Genomic DNA, 17,004 nt, shown 5'->3' on the forward strand with positions numbered 1-17,004 from the left:
TAGATTATTTTCTTTCTTTTTCTAGGGTGTAGTTTCCCTCCTTGTGTTGGAGTTTTCCATCTATTATCCTTGTAGGGCTGGATTTGTGGAAAGATATTGTATAAATTTGCTTTTGTCATAATATCTTGCTTTCTCCATCTATGTTAATTGAGAGTTTTTCTGGATATAGTAGCCTGGGCTGGCATTTGTGTTCTCTTGGGGCCTGTATGACATCTGCCCAGGATCTTCGGGCTTTCATAGTCTCTGCTGTGAAGTCTGGTATAATTCTGATAGGTCTGCCTTTATATGTTACTTGACTTTTTTTTTTTACTGCTTTTAATATTCTTTTTTTGTTTTGTGCATTTAGTGTTTTGACTATTACATGATGGGAAAAATTTCTTTTCTGGTCCAATATATTTGGAGTTCTGTAGGCTTCTTTTATGTTTATGGACATTTCTTTCTTTGGATTGGGGAAGATTTCTTCTATAATTTTGTTGAAGATATTTACTGGTCCTTTAAGTTTGGAATCTTAGCTCTCTTCTATATCTATTATTCTTAGGTTCAATCTTTTCATTGTGTTCTGGATTTCGTGGATGTTTTGAGTTAGTAATTTTTACATTTTGCATTTTCTTTGACAGTTGTGACAATGTTTTCTATGGTATCTTCTGTACCTGAGATTCTCTCTTCTCTCTCTTGTATTCTGTTGGTAATGCTTGTGTCTATGACTCCTGACCTCTTTCCTAGGTTTTCTATCTCCAGGGTTGTCTCCCTTTGTGATTTCTTTATTGTTTCTATTTCCAATTTTAGATTCTGGATGATTTTTTTTCAATTCCTTCACCTGTTTGGTTGTGTTTTTCTATAATTCTTTTAGGGATTTTTTTGTATTTCTTCTTTAAGGGCTTCTACTTGTTTACCTGTGTTGCCCATTTTGGAGCAGAGACTGAAGGAAAGGCCATCCAGAGATTGCCCCACCTGGGGATCCAGTCTATATACCTAGAGTCACCAAACCCAGACGATAGTGCTGATGCCAATAAGTGCATGCTGTCAGGAGCCTGAGAGGCTCTGCTTAGCATGACAATATAGAGGCAGAAGTTCACAGTCTACCATTGAACTGAGAATGGGGTCCCCATTGGAGGAGTTAGAGGAAAGAATTGAAGGAGATGAAGGGGTTTGCAACCCCATAAGAACAGCAATACCAACCAACCAGAGCTCCCAGGGACTAAACCACCATCCAAAGAGCACACATGAACAGACCCATGGCTCCAGATGCATATGAAGCAGAGGATGGCCTTGTTGAGCACCAATGGGAGGAGAAGCCCTTGGTCCTATCAAGGCTCAACCACACAGTGTAGGGGAATCTCAGGGCAGGGAGATGGGAAGGGGTGGGTGGGTAGGTGGGGGGTCACTGTCATAGAAGAAGGGGTAGGGAGGATGGGATAGTGGGTTCATGTACAGGATTCCTGGAAAGGGGATAATGTTTGAAATGTAAATAAATAAAAAATTCAATGAAAAAAGGAAGGAAAAAAAGTCTCTGCCATCCCTGTCAGTTCCCTTCTGGAATACCCCACGGTCTTCTGCTTCTGTTGCCCCTTCCTTCTGGGTATCTTCATAAAGTCCGAGCATGGGCATCACATCACATTGTATCGCATCACCCGGCTGAAGCCCTTTAATAGATCTCCATTCCCTTATAGAAAAGGCCAACTGCCTTAGCACAGCAAACGAGTCCCTGTGATCTTCTGGTACCTTAGCCTTCACCCTCACTATCTTCACCTTCACTACCTTCCTCTTAAACTCTGAGTCTGTGACACTGATGGTCCATGCTTTCCTTTGGTTCCAATCCCCTTTGTCTTCAGTTTCCTTGGGATAGTCTTCCGTCCATCCACTCTGTCCCATGATCCATCTCCTGTGCGTGAGTACAAATGCACACTTCACACACATTGTCCTCTTTCAAACTCTTAAATATCATGTAGTCCCAGGGCAGTCAGTGCCAGTGTACATGGGTAAGTCCTTAGAAAAGCACATTCTCAGGCCCTAGTCTCTATTTCCTGAATGAGTTTAAAACTTTTTAAGTGGAGGTCAGATGTTATAATTTTGTATGAGGGGAAATATACCCAACATACAATATATTCTCGTAAAAAATCTTTAGCATTGAATAAACAAAAGGTAAAGGACAGATAAAGGATTAAATGGAAATCATGATTTTTAGCAATTGTTCCCAGCTGATTCTGGTATACTCTGAATCTAAGAATCAGTGCGTTCTTACAGGAAGAAGTCTGTAGTACTTCATCCAGGGAACTTTCTCTACTCTAATTCTTCATCAAATAATGGACTGTGTTTTACCACTCTTTTGTATGTTTCTGTGTCTTCATCCTTCACCTAATTATAGATAGCCCTTACCACAAGCTGATGTAATTGACAACTAGTTTATTAATCCAGTCTCTGCCTCTCTACCCCCTCCCTCCCTCTTCCCTGTCACAAACAGGCTTTACCCTGTTTACAGCTATGTCATCAGCATTATACATAATACATACCACGGTAATAATTCAGTAAGAAGTTGGGAAGCCTATCTCCCTTCTTCCTACTCTTATAAAAAGATGCACTTCAAACACCAAGGACAAGAGTCTCATGCCCTGAGAATATTTGTAGCCAGCCACTAAGATCAGTGTTCAGCGGACCTCTGATATTCATTGCATTATATGGACTTTCATATACTAGAAGGGAGAGATGAGTAGGTGCAGAATATCTAACTACAAAAGAGGACAGCAATGTGTGCTGTGAACTCTACCAAAAGCCCTGAGAATGAGCCATAAGACTTTAGCCCTGAAATCAGATAAGCCAAGGCCACCCATTTCTGCATGGCCAATTCCTCCAATGCTTACATTTTAATATACTAACTATGTTTACTGGAGTTTCCACAAGGCCAACAAGTCTTTCAAAATTTGGCAGAAAAGAAGAATCTGGGTCATGCCTCTGTGACATTTAAATAGGTATAATTAACATGTCCATCAACTTTCACAAATGTGATGCTGGTTTGCAAACTAGTCATTAATCCCGCCCAATAATGGCAGGTGGGTACAATGTAGACACTAAGTTGAAGATGGGAGGCTCAGTGTGGTGCAAACCCTACTGCTATCAATCAAGAGAGGAATGAATCAGCTCCCTCTCCTTTCTGCTTAGGGCGACAGGACCATTTAAGTATCTGAGGCTAGAATCATCAAAGTGTAGTGATACAATTACTGGCTCTGTATCCTTTTAAATATAACCGTATCATTCTCAAAGCACTCCACAAATCATGAAAAACATTTCACCAATTGTTTCAGAACTGGGGAAGAATGGACCCTTCTCAAGTAGAAATGAAATTCGAGAGAGAGCTGAATACATGTCCTAGACCTTAACTGTGCTTGTGACCCGCCAATTTCAGCTCTGTAACTTCAAAGTTCAGTAATTAAAGCTCTTCTAAGTGTTGCTTGTAAAAGAAATAAAGCATTGAGTGTGCTTTGACCAGCATGTAGCTAATATGCAAAGGAACTATCCCCCTGTTCCTTTCAAGCAAAACTAGACAGTAACATAATTGAAAAGTACCAATTGAGCAATAGGCATTGGAACTTATGCCTGCAATCCCAGCACTTGGGAACTGAGGCAAGAATCAGAAGTTCAAAGCCAACCTTGGCTATATAACAAGGCCAGTCTGGATTCTATATAACCACATCTCAAAAAAAAAAATTAAAACACACACACACACACACACACACACACACACACACACACGGGGGGGGGGGACGGGGGAGGGAGGGAGGGAAGGAGGGAGAGAGAGAGAGAGAGGCAGACAGACAGACTATGGAAACAGCATGACAGTTTCATAAACTAAAACAGAATTGCTATGTAATTCAGTCATATTTCTAAGTATATATTTAAAATAATCTAAGGGGGATCTCCAACTTATTCATAAGAGCCAAGAAGTAAAAATAATCCAAATGCCCATGATAGATGTAAGAATGAACAGTGGACCACACACATATAATGAAATGTTATTAAACATTGGATCATACTCATGTAATATAATGTTGTTAAACAGTGGACCATACACATACAATACAACGTTTTTGAACAGTAGACCATACACATATACTAATACAATATTAGAGAAAGGAGAGTCACAAGCTATAATATGAGATATAAAACTAGAGACTATTTTGCTAACTCACAAAAAGACAAATACTACATGATGTCACAAAGATCTAAAGATGTCAAATTTGTTAAAGAAAGTATAATGACAATTATCTGCTGAGGAGGAGGGAAGGCAGTTGTTCATTGAATATATAGTTTCTGTTTCACAAAATCAAAACACTTTGAGAACTCTGTTGTATAATGTGTGAAGACACTACTTAATGTTTCACTTAAAAAACATCTATAACCTTCCAGTCTCCATCTGTGCCCAGAGCTGGGGCTGTCCCACAGCTCTCATACCCAAAAACTGCCTGCAGAGAGCTGGTTGGCCAGGAGCTCTCTCCCTCCTAAGCTTACAGGTGGGATCCCACTTTCTCTGCACTGACTGGCCAAGGAGAGACCGACAGGGAGCACACAGGGCTCAGGAGCCACAGGGCAGCCTAGGACAGGACCCTTCCTGTCTCTATCTGTGCTCAGAGCTAAGGCTTCCACAGCGCTCCAGACCCAAAACCTGCCCTGAGAGAGCTAGTCTCCCAGGAGTGCTCTCACTCCTAAGATCACAGACTCACAGGCCCACAGGAAGGACAAGCTCCAGTCAGAGACAGCAAGACCAACTAACATCAGAGAAAACCAGATGGCAAGAGGCAAGCACAAGAACCTAAGCAATAGAAACCAAGACTACTTGGCATCCTCAGAACCCAGTTCTCCCAACACAGCAAATACTAGATATCCTAACACACTGGAAAAGCAATATTTGGAATTAAAATCATATCTCATAAAGATGATAGAGGACTTTAAGAAGGACATAAACAACTCCCCTAAAGAAATACAGGAGAACACAGGTAAATAAGAAGAAGCCCTTAAAGAAAAACAAAACAGAACAAAAATCCCTTAAAGGAAAACACAACAAAACAAGCATAGTAATTAAACAAAACCATCAAGGATCTAAAAATGGAAATAAAAACAGTAAAGAAATCACAAAGGGAGACAACCCTGGAGATAGAAAACCTAAGAAAGAAATAAGGAGTCACAGACTCAAGCATCACCAACAGAATACAAGAGATTGAAGAGAAAATGTCAGGAGCAGAAGATACCATACACAACATTGATGCAATAGTCAAGAAAATGCAAAAAGCAAAAAGCTCCTAACACAAAACATCAGGAAATCCAGGACACAATAAAATGACCAAACCTAAAGATAATAGGTATAGAAGAGAGCAAAGATTCCCAACTTAAAGGGCCAGTAAATATCTTCAACAAAATTATAGAAGAAAACTTCCCTAACCTAAAGAAAGAGATGCCCATGAACATATAAGAAGCCTACAGAACTACAAACAGATTGGACCAGAAAAGAAATTCCTTCCATCACATAATAGTCAAAAGGCAAAATATACAAAACAAAGAAAGAATATTAAAAGCAGTAAGGGAAAAAGGTCAAGTAACATATAAAGGCAGACCTATCAGAATTATACCAGACTTCTCAAGAGAGACTGTGGAACCAAAAAGATCCTAGACAGATGTCATATAGACCCTAAAGAAAACAAATGCCAGCCCAAGCTACTATATCCAGTAAAACTCTCAATTATCATAGATGGAGAAACCAAGATATTCCATGAGGAAACCAAATTTACACAATATCTTTCCACAAATCCAGCTCTACAAAGGATAATAGATGGGAAACTCCAATATGAGGAGGATAACTATATCCTAGAAAAAACAAGAAAGTAATCTTCTTGCAACAAACCCAAAAGAAGATAGCCACATAAACATAATTCCACTTCTAACAATAAAAGTAACAGAAACAATTACTATTCTTTAATATCTTTTAATACCAGTGGACTCAATTCTCCAAGAAAAAGACATAGACTAACAGACTGGATACCTAAAGAGCACCCAGCATTTTACTGCATACAAGAAACACACCTCAGAGACAAAGACAGACACTAAGAGTGAATGGCTGGAGAAAAATTTTCTAAGTAAATGGCCCAAAGAAACAAGCTGGAGTAGCCATTCTAATATTGCATAAAATGACTTTTAACCAAAAGTTATTAAAAAATATAAGGACACTTGATACTCATCAAAGGAAAAATCTACCGAGATGAACTCTCAATTCTGAACATCTATGCTCCAAATGGAAGGGCACTGACATTCATAAAAGAAACTTTACTAAAGCTCAAAGCACACATTGCACCACACACAATAATAGTGGGAGACTTCAACGCCCCACTCTCATCAGTTGACAGATCATGGAAACAGAAACTAAACAGAGACACAGTAAAACTAACAAAAGTTATGAACCAAATCGATTTAACATATATCTATAGAAAATTCCATCCTAAAACAAAAGAATATACCTTCTTCTCAGCATCTCATGGTACCTTCTCCAAAATTGATCATATACTTGGTCACAAAACAGGCCTCAACAGATACAAGAAGATTGAAAAACCCCATGCATCCTATCAGATCACAAGGGACTAAGGCTTCAGTAACAGTAAAAATGAATGAAAGCCCAAATGTACATGGAAGTTGTCAATGCTCTACTCAATGCTAACTTGGTCAAGGAAGAAGTAAAGAAAGAAATTAAGGACTTTGTAGAATTTAATGAAAATGAAGGCATAACAGCATAACATACCCAAACTTATGGGATACAATGAAAGCAGTGCTAAGAGGAAAACTCATAGCTCTGAGTGCCCCCCCCCCAAAGAAATTGGAGAGAGCATACACTGACAGCTTGACAGCATATCTGGAAGCTTTGGAACAAAAAAAAAGCAAATTCAATGAAGAGGAGTAGACAGCAGGAAATAATCAGACTCAGAGCTGAAATCAACCAAGTAGAAACAAAAAGAACTATACAAAGAATCAACAAAACCAGGAGCTGTTCTTTGAGAAAATCAACAAGATAGATAAAACCTTAGCCAGACTAACCAGAAGGCACAGAGAGTGTGTCCAAATTAACAAAATCAGAAATGAAAAGGGAGACATAACAACAGAATCAGATAAAATTCAAAAAATCATCAGATCCTACTACAAAAGCCTATACTCAACAAAACTGAAAAAATATGGAGGAAATGAATAATTTTGTAGGCAGATACCAGGTACCGAAGTTAAATCAGGAACAGATAACTAACAGTCCCATAACTAACAGTCCCATCCTAACAGTCCCATAACTCCTAAAGAAATAGAAGCAGTCATTAAAAGTCTCATAACCAAAAGAATCCCAGGACCAGATCAGTTTAGTGCATAATATTATCTGACCTTCAAAGAAGACCTAATACCAATACTGTCCAAACTATTCCAGAAAATAGAAGCAGAAGGAACACTACCCAATTCTTTCTCTGAAACCACAATTACGCTTATACCTAAACCATACAAAGTCCCTACAAAGAAAGAGAACTTCAGACCAATTTTCCTTACAAATATCCATGCAAAAATACTCAATAAAATTCTCGCAAACTGAATCTGAGAATACATCAAAACAATCATTCACCATGATCAAGTATACTTCATCCCAGGGATGCTAGGATGATTCAATATATGGAAATCCATTGATGTAATCCAATATATAAAGGAACTCAAAGAAAGAAGCCTCATGACCATCACATTCGATGCTGAGAAAGCATTTTGACAAAATTCAATACCCCTTCATGATAAAAGTCTTGGAAAGATCAGGAACTCAAGGCCCATACCTAAACATACTAAAAGCAATATACAGCAAACCAGTAGCCAACATCAAACTAAATGGAGAGAGACTTGAAGTAATCCCACTAAAATCAGGGACTAGACAAGACTGGCCACTGTCTCCCTACCTATTCAATATAGTACTTGAAGTCCTAGCCAGAGCAATTAGACAACAAAAAGAAGTCAAAGGGATAGAAATTGGAAAGGAAGAAGTCAAAATATCACTATTTGCAGATGATATGATAGTATACTTAAGTGACCCCAAAAATTCCACCGGAGAACTTCTGCAGCTTATAAACAACTCCAGCAAAGTGGTTGGATATAAAATTAACTCAAACAAATCAGTAGCCTTCCTCTACTCAAAGGCTGAGAAAGAAATTAGGGAAACGATACCCTTCCCATAGTTAGAAATAATACAAAATACCTTGGTATAATTCTAACCAAGCAGGTGAAAGATTTGTATGACAAGAACTTCAAAAAGTCTATGAAGAAAAAATTGAAGAAGATCTCAAAAGATGGAAAGATCTTCCATGCTCATGGATTGGCAGGATTAATATAGTAAAAATGTCCATCTAGCCAAAAGCAATGTACAGATTCAATGCAATCCCCATCAAAATTCCAACTCAATTCTTCTTAGAGTTAGAAAGAGAAATTTGTAAATTCATTTGGAATAACAAAAAACCAAGGATAACGAAAAACTATTCTTAATAATAAAAACTTCTGGGGGAACCACCCACCCCTGACCTCAAGCTGTATTACAGAGCAATAGTGATAGAAACTATATGGTATTGGTACAGAGACAGGTAGGTAGATCAACAGAGTAGAATTAAAGACCCAGAAATGAACCCACACACCTATGGTCACTTGATCTTTGAAAAAGGACCTAAAACCATCCAGTGGGAAAAAGACAACATTTTCAACAAATGGTGCTGATTCTAATGGCAGTCAGCATGTAGAAGATTGGAAATCAATCCATTCTTATAGCCCTGTACAGAGCTCAAGTCCAAGTGGCTCCAGGACCTCCACATCAAACCAGATACATTCAAACTAATAGAAGAAAAGTAGGGAAGAGCCTCCAATACATGGGTACTGGGAAAATTTCCTGAACAAAACACCAATGGCTTATGCTCTAAGATCAAGAATTGATAAATGGGACTTCATATAATTGCAAAGCTTCTGGGCAAAAGACACTGTCATTAGGACAAAATGGCAGCCAACAGATTGAGAAAAGATCTTTTCCAATCCTACATCTGATAAAGGGCTAATATCCAATACATAGAAAGAACTCAAGAAGTTAGACTCCCGAGAGTCAAATAATCCTATTAAAATGGGGTTCAGAGCTAAAGAAAGAATTCACAGCTGAGGAATGCCGAATGGCTGAGAAACACCTAAAGAAATGTTCAACATCCTTAGTCATCAGGGAAATACAAATCAAAACAACCCTGAGATTCTACCTCACACTAGTCAGAATGGCTAAGATAAAAAACTCAGGTGACAACAGATGCTGGTGAGGATGTGGAGAAAGAGGAATATTTCTCCATTGTTGGTGGGATTGCAAGCTGGTACACTTGCCACTCTGGAAATCACTCTGAAGGTTCCTTAGAAAATTGGACATAGTACTGCCTAAGGACCCAGCCGTACCAACTCCTGGGCATATACCCAAAAGATGCTCCCACATACAACAAGGACACGTGCTCCACTATGTTCATAGCACCCCTATTTATAATAGCCAAAAGCTGGAAAGAATCCAGATGTCCCTCAACAAAGGAATGGCTACAGAAAATGTGGTACATTTATACAGTGGATTACTACTCAGCTATTTAAAACAATGACTTCATGAAATTCATAGGCAAATGGATGGAATCAGAAAATATCCTGAGTGAGGTAACCCAATCACAAAAAAAACCACACATGGTATGCATTCACTAATAAGTGAATATTAGCCCAAAAACTCGGATTACCCAGATACAATCCACAGACCACATGAAGTTCAAGAAGAAGGACAACCAAAGTGTGGATACTTCAGTCCTTCTTAGAGGGGGGGACAAAAATATTCATAGGAGGAAACATAGCAGACACTTTTCTGAGAAGGTTTCTGTAGTAGTGTAGATGACCACAGTTTCCTGGATCTCCCTCTCAATAAAGGTTTCTGTATCCTGCCCTTGGCCAATAGGATTCTTCAGGAATCTTCAGGAATCCTGTGCCAGACCCCACTTAGGTCCTTGGTAGGCCAGCCTTCTCTTCCTATCTCTTTCAACGTTTATTTTTGGATCTTTGAGCTGCCTTATGACAAGGCTGGCAACTTTTCTGGAAAAGTCATGTGGGGAAGTTGGAGAGAAATAGTTTTGTAAGTTGCTGATCACTTCTGCCAAGGTTCTAGGAGCCACAATACCATGGTCCAGCTATGAACTGAAACACATGTGTGATCTAGTCAATGTTTCAGGGAGCATAGGAGTTGCCACAGAATCTGGACTAAATTCCTAGCCCCTGATGTCTTTGACCAGGATTGCTACTTTCAGCCATTAGGTTTTGCAACTCATTTTTAATATGATAATACTTGGAGCGAGTTTCAATGATTGAATCACAATGGATATAAATATTTAAGTGGCAAACAGAGGAAGCAAGGTCTGTCTATGTAGCAAGAATGGCGAGAAAAGAGGAAGGCAAGGAGGATGCGAAAAAGAGGAGGAAGCCAAAAGAACAGGGAACTTTGAGTAAGTAGGAGTGGTCAGGGTCAAGTCTGCAGAATATGACTGAAGAGAATCATTTGGACTTAGTGGCACAGGTGGTACTTGTGACATTTATTAGTCTTGTACACAAGCCAGAGACAGTGTGCAAGTTATGGGGGCTGATGGGAGTGACTGTCAGGGAGCTTTATGAGGAAGAAGGAGGATAGACTGAGGAAATATTTTAAGGGTAGTTTTTAAGTCATCAGACTCCAGCACATTTCAGGAGTATGGGGAAAGTGAGGGAAGGTGTGGAGAATTCAGGGTCCTTGTACTCACAGATAAGTACCAGGGAACACAGGATATCAAACATACAAGGTTGTCTCTTCAGTAGAAGAGATGTGCACTGTTTTCTGGCAGAAGGCTGGGAGTGGATGTGGCTATTATCCTAGTGACCTGTGCTATCTGCCAGGCCACATTGAATGCCCCAGACAATTGTGTTTATCCCAGATTCTTCCCTCCAAAGTCTTTATTCTCAGCAATGTTCCTCAGTCTGTAGACCCCATCCTTACGGGAGATGTCACATGTATTTTACAGGTGACCTCTGTGTTATCTCTAGGGACAGGCCACATCTGACTCCCTCAGACTTTGTTGTTTATCTCAGTCATTCTTCCTAGACCCTTATCTTTAAAAAAGATTTATTTATTTTATATATTTGAGTACACTGTAGCTGTTAGACACACCAGAAGAGGGTATCAGATCCCATTACAGATGGTTGTGAGCCACCGTGTCGTTGCTGGGAATTGAACTCAGGACTTCTGTAAGAGCAGTCAGTGCTCTTAACCACTGAGCCCTCTCTCCAGCCCCCTAGACCCTTATCTTAAGCATTGTTTCTCAGTCAACAGAATCCGGTCGTATGTACTTTATAAAGAGACAATATAAGCATGTTTTAAGCTTTGTTGTACACACAGGATTGAGTTAATTACCTTCAGGAAACAAGGGGAATGCTCAAAATAGCCAGGAACTATCAGGAGTCCAAGCCAAGGAACAGAGGTTTATGTTCGTGGGAACAGGAGCTATCTCTGTGGTCATTTGTGTTTTTCCTGTCAGTGCTACTTAGCATTCTAAGCAGAAGAATGCAGAAGGTAGAGAGTGGGATGGATCTAGGGGTAGAAACTTGTTAGGTTCCAACGAGGATACATGGGGAAATGTTTGAGGATATTGGTAAGAAAAGGGAAAAAATAGGGAGGGACCTTGTAAGAAAGCAAGTGATGGTAGGGAGTGAAGTCTAGCTCGAAGGGTCAAGGTCTTGATCAAGTTGAAAGGCAGAGAGTGGACATTGAGTTTTGCTTCTTTAAAAGTTCTAGGTAATGAGAGAATCCAGGGTCCAACGAAGGTGGCCAGAGTAGAGAAGAGGCCTTGAGAGTGAGGAAAGTAGAGGTCCATGAGCTTACATTCGTGTGGATGCTCATACATGCTCAGAAAGGTGGCAGAGCAGATGGTGAGGGAAGCCTTTCAGGAAGTAGAGTAAGAATTTAAAGGTCACTGCCACCACTGTCTTACAAAGCACGTGCCACCTTGTTTGGACAGGGCTACAGAAGGAGAGGTCTTATAGCAGTGCTGGATTTTAGGTGAGGCAAGGAGACAGAAGGAAAATCCAGTGAGGAGAGAGAACACTGGGTATATATTTACTATAGAATGGGACATGTCATGGGCTTGCTGACAAAGGATGCAGAACTGCTGCCTATCTACTCTTGCTCTCTTTTCTATGGATTCTTGGTGACTTAAAGAGTAGATGGTGCCACCAATGTTTGAGATGAGGAAGTTCTGCCCACAGACAGAGCCGTGCTTGTGTGTATGTGCCGAAGAAGGAAACTCCTATAGACGTTACATGCCGTTAGAACATGGATTTTAGCCAAGGCAGTCTGGATCCAGGGTCAGGCTACACAGCCCTCAGCCTAGGAGACTCTGTGGCAGAGAAGGGATGGTTGAGAGTAGGGAGGGAAGGAAGGTTTTAGAGAGATTTGGGCAAAGTAGGGGAAAGTCATTTGGAATACATCTTGGATGTTAGTCTGCCACTGGGGAAGCAGAGCAAATATTTTAATTTCTCTTTGGAATGGGAATGATTCTTCTATGAGTGTGTGTGTGTGTGTGTGTGTGTGTGTGTGTGTGTGTGTGTGTGGCAATCCAGGTGTTTCTTGGGTAAATCTGTGGAGTGATTAAATATACTGCTGGTGAGTTCGTGCCCATACCAGGGAGACATAAATTCCAAGTTATTCAACCATGCTAAGAGTCAGTTGATTCTGGCTGATCAAGAAAAAAACTGAGAGACTGCCCCATCTGGGGATCCATCCCATATTCAGCCACCAAACCCAGTCACTGATGCCAAGAAGTGCTTGCTGACAGGAGCCAGATATGGCTGTCTCCCGAGAGGCTCTGCTAGAGCCTTACTGATACAGATGAGGATGCTTGCAACTAATCATTGGACTGAACAAGGGGACCCCAATGTGGGATCTAAAGAAAAGACTGAAGGAGCTGAAGGGGTTTTCATGGAGGGACCCATGGCTCCATCTGCATATTTAGCAGAGGATGGCCTTGTCCGGCATCAATGGGAGGAGAGGCCCATGGTCCTGTCAAGGCTTGATGCCCCAGTGTAGGGTAATACCAGCATGGGGAGGTGGGAGGGAGTGGTTGGGTGGGTGAGGGAGCACCCTCATAGAAGCAGGGGGGTAGATGGGATAGTGGGTTTCTGTAAATGTAAATAAAGAAAATATCCAATAAAAATATCAATATCCACACAGGCCGATAAGCAGCTGGTGAGGCCGGGCTGCTGAAGTGATTCCCTTACCTAACCAAGGAAGTCCTATTTCCCTTTCCCCGAACTTGCAAGAATTTCTTAAAAAGACAACTTTCTGACCCGTTTCTATCTCATCTCCATCTCTAGGTCAATTTCTCCGCCAAGGAAAGAGATGGCAGCTGACTACTGGGGAAGACAGTGAATTGGCCACCCTCACTTTCTATGGAGTAGTTAAGATAGCATTATTTCCTCTGAGGTACTGGCAATCAGGCACAGAGTGGGGGTGTTCTGAGGAGGCTTGGATCAGCCTCGGGGATATTAGCTACAGGGTATTGAAAGCTGTCAATGCTAACTCTCAGGGTTATAGACCAGGGGCATTGTGCCCCTGACAGCCTCAGAGCCACATGGCCAGAGGTGAGCAACTGCCAAAGGGCTTCAGAGACTGTTAGAGTGCTTTTGCTTGCTAACATCTCAAACCTGGTTTTCTAGGAGCTGAGCGAGTAAAACACCAAAGTTTGGTGGATCTCTAAACTTGTTCCTAAATAGGAGGGACTCAGTAAAAAACATGCAGACAGCACTGACCTTTGAGAGATTATCCAATGAACCAGACAATAATATTTCCATATTTCATGGCAGAAAATGAAGGCAAGAGAGAGGACTGCTTTTCCTCCAGGCCACACAATAAACTCTAAGAGCAGAGAATCTGTCTGTGATGCTGTGTGCTAGCTGTTGGCCTAAACATCTTGAGATGACCAGAGGGGCCTGTGCCCTTCAGATGGCATGGGAACAATGTTCCTTAAGTTGAAGGGACCCAGAAAGAGTTTGCTAGTTTTTGTAGTTGAATGGCAGTGGGGTGACAGGGTGAGGAGTTTCCAGCCAGCAGTGGGCGTGTTTGTTTCTCCCATGGTAAATGCCTGTCCTGGTGATTTACAACACGGCATCGATATCACAGCAAAATAGCCACCTTCCATGCCGTCTGTGGGAAGAGAAGCCAAGTAGAAATCTACAACAAAAGAAAAACACCCGAATGACTCTATTTCTGTGACCTTTGAAGTAGTGCTCCCTTATTCTCCTGATGGGAAGTTCTCCAAGCGTGGTTCTGTCCATGGCAGAGCCTGCTAACTCAACCCTTGTTAGAAGCGCACACTCAAGGTCCTCACCCTCGCCTGCAGAACTAAGTTGCCAGTGTTGACCACTGAAGCTCAGTGACTGAAAGCCACTGAGTGGTGTTTCTCAAGCACGCTGATCTGTGAGGACCACTGGCTTAGAAAGACATGAAATGAAGGAACATTGAGAAACCCTTCTCCCTCCTGATCGAAGATTTCACAATGTTTTAGACATGGGATGTTTTTCCATGCTGGATTCTGGTGATTTAAAAGAACCTTACTGGTCACTATAACTATGTGTACCAGGCCAATGAATCATACTTCTTTTTCTTAAACTATTTATTTTTCCCGACCAGAAGGTGGGCATCACTATTGGTGGATGAACACTGAACACTGAACACCATGTACGGCAAGGCTCTGAGAACAGCGGTGCAGGTCAGAACTCAAGCGAAGGTAGATCCGTTCTAGCCCGAGTTAGCTGTGTTCATGTTGTTATAGTTGATGTAGATCCGGCCTGGGCTGATGTGCAGGTGATCCGACAGCAGGCTGCAAGCACAGCAGCTTGCTGTAGGTGAGGTTCTGGCGCCAAGAATCTTGCCGATGCTGTGCAGGGTGCAGAGGGCACAGAGGTCACTCAAGCCCATGAAATTCAAGAGCTGGTCCGGGACCATGCACACAGTGATGTACTGTGCTGGCTTGCCGGTGGCCTGCACCAGATGCTGGGTGATCTCGAAGAGAAACTCCTCTGGCACGCAGGCGTGGGAAACATTGGTATTCAGGATGAACATCGGCATGGTGGCAGAGGGACTACGAGCGGGGACTGGAGGATGGTGCAAAGAGCGGTGTGGCCCAAACTCACAAATCATATTTTTAAATGCATTTTTTTATCCACATGGGTATATAGTTTTAGCGGTAGCCCCAACAGCTTTGAGTTCCTACTTGTTTATATTTAGGACATATTCTCCATCCAGTCAATTAAAAACTCAATATTCATCCTTTTAAAAAATATCTAGTGCCAACCAATCTGTACACCTAAACTTGAAAGTATGAGTGTAGGCTATTTTGGAACTAATTTTTTCCCTTCCAAACAATGCATTTTCAGATTCTAAGTGAGACGCCTTTTAGAATACACATGGACAATGAAGATTCAAAAGAAACATGGGCGTGCATTTCTTCATGTTCTGATAAGCTGAGAAAAAAGATGTAAGCGAAAATTCAGAGACTCTAGAAGAAGAAACCCTGAAGAATAAGCCTTTTATGTTGCTTATATTCAAAAGATTTGCATTTTTAAAGTCAGTGACTAATGCAATAAAAGGTTCCAGTTAAAGTATTACAGTAGCGACTTGCTTCAGGGCAAGCAAAAAAATCTTTGAGGTTTTAAATGACATTCTTCTGTCTAGCATGAGAGGGTATTTTACACTCCTGCAAACCATTTCTAACATTATATAAGGTTGTACTCCCTAGTTTTTCTCCATCTGACTCCCAGTTCTCACACAAGTGACAGGAATTCTTTTTCTTTGTACAAAAATATTTTGTATTGGGGCACACATTGGGAATACCGGGAGACAAAGATGTCTCAGTCCTCTTGGAGATATTACCTGGTTAGGAGCTACAGAAATCAGTAGCTGGGTTTGGCTGCCTAATGTGTAGCATAGGATAGTTAACCTGATTTTTTGAGCCTTGGTGGGTTGGGACCTCTGGCTTGTATGCCAGCACAGGGCAGGACCCTTGGGATCAAACCTGCCCCAGAAAAGCCAGTAGTTTGCTGTGAAGGCTTTACCTCAGTGGTGAAGACTCCCCGTTGGCCTTGCATCAAAGAGGAAGGCAAGTGGGTCTGCTCTAATGTATGAAGATGCTAAGACTTCCATTCCAAAGAGGTTTTTAATCCCACATGCTCTTTGTACTGCAAAGAGAGATCCTTAGAGCAAACTCCATGATCAGAAAGAACCAGCTATATAAAAATACTTGAATAAATTGGATCGTATCTTGGTGTCCAGATTTGAAGCAATCAAAGTACTTTTTTTTCCCCCTAAAAAGCCAGAGTGTAGAAAAAACATCAGGGCACAGTGATAAGCCTTTGCGTAGAGCTTCACTGGGGTTTAATCACTGGGAAATCTGGGAAATCACTTGCCCTTGTGCTGTGCAGTTGCTTTCATCCCCAGGGTAAAAGCCAGGAAAGAGATAGCAAAGAGGTTAGAACTAGAGTCTGGATTGGCTGCCAGGGGCCAAGTTCTGCCTACATTGAGTTTTAGGTGGACACACTGGTCATGTCTGTGTTAGATTACTCATCAGTATATTTACTGGGGATTCACTCTTAAGGTCAGGTGATGGCTCACAAAGCAAACTTAGCAACTTTAATGGGGGCCAATATCTTTTCAATTCTCATTCACGAGAGTTCTATTAAAAAACAGGAGAGAGTACATTATGCCCTCTCTCATCTTCTGTTTCTTCAGCCAGCCTTCTTTCTTTCTGTGTCATTTTTCTGCCACCTGAAGCAGATGAGCTGACACTGGGCCTGCTGGTCGACCCCAGGCCGGACGTTTGATCTATCTTTCTGGTCTCACTGCTAACTATCTGCTTCATTTAGGGAACCTGTCTGGCCTTCTTGTTA

General features: G+C 41.3%; 2 protein-coding genes across 4 annotated transcripts in view; both read right to left on the reverse strand.

Moving 5' to 3' along the window:
- Positions 1 to 17,004, reverse strand: part of Lhfpl3 (LHFPL tetraspan subfamily member 3) — a 542,908-nt gene that overhangs the window by 117,562 nt on the left and 408,342 nt on the right. The window lies entirely within an intron of this gene.
- Mifl1 (macrophage migration inhibitory factor like 1) lies at positions 12,629 to 15,405 on the reverse strand. Its single transcript, XM_063286812.1, has one exon. It carries the CDS (start codon positions 15,257 to 15,259, stop codon positions 14,858 to 14,860), a length of 402 nt encoding a protein of 133 aa, XP_063142882.1. The 5' UTR covers positions 15,260 to 15,405; the 3' UTR covers positions 12,629 to 14,857.

Source organism: Rattus norvegicus, chromosome 4 (assembly GCF_036323735.1).
Source record: "Rattus norvegicus strain BN/NHsdMcwi chromosome 4, GRCr8, whole genome shotgun sequence".
Taxonomy (NCBI): Eukaryota; Metazoa; Chordata; class Mammalia; order Rodentia; family Muridae; genus Rattus; species Rattus norvegicus.

Excerpts from the sequence above, each read along its gene's own strand:
- Mifl1 (XM_063286812.1), bottom strand. The coding sequence starts at position 15,259 with ATGATTTGTGAGTTTGGGCCACACCGCTCTTTGCACCATCCTCCAGTC.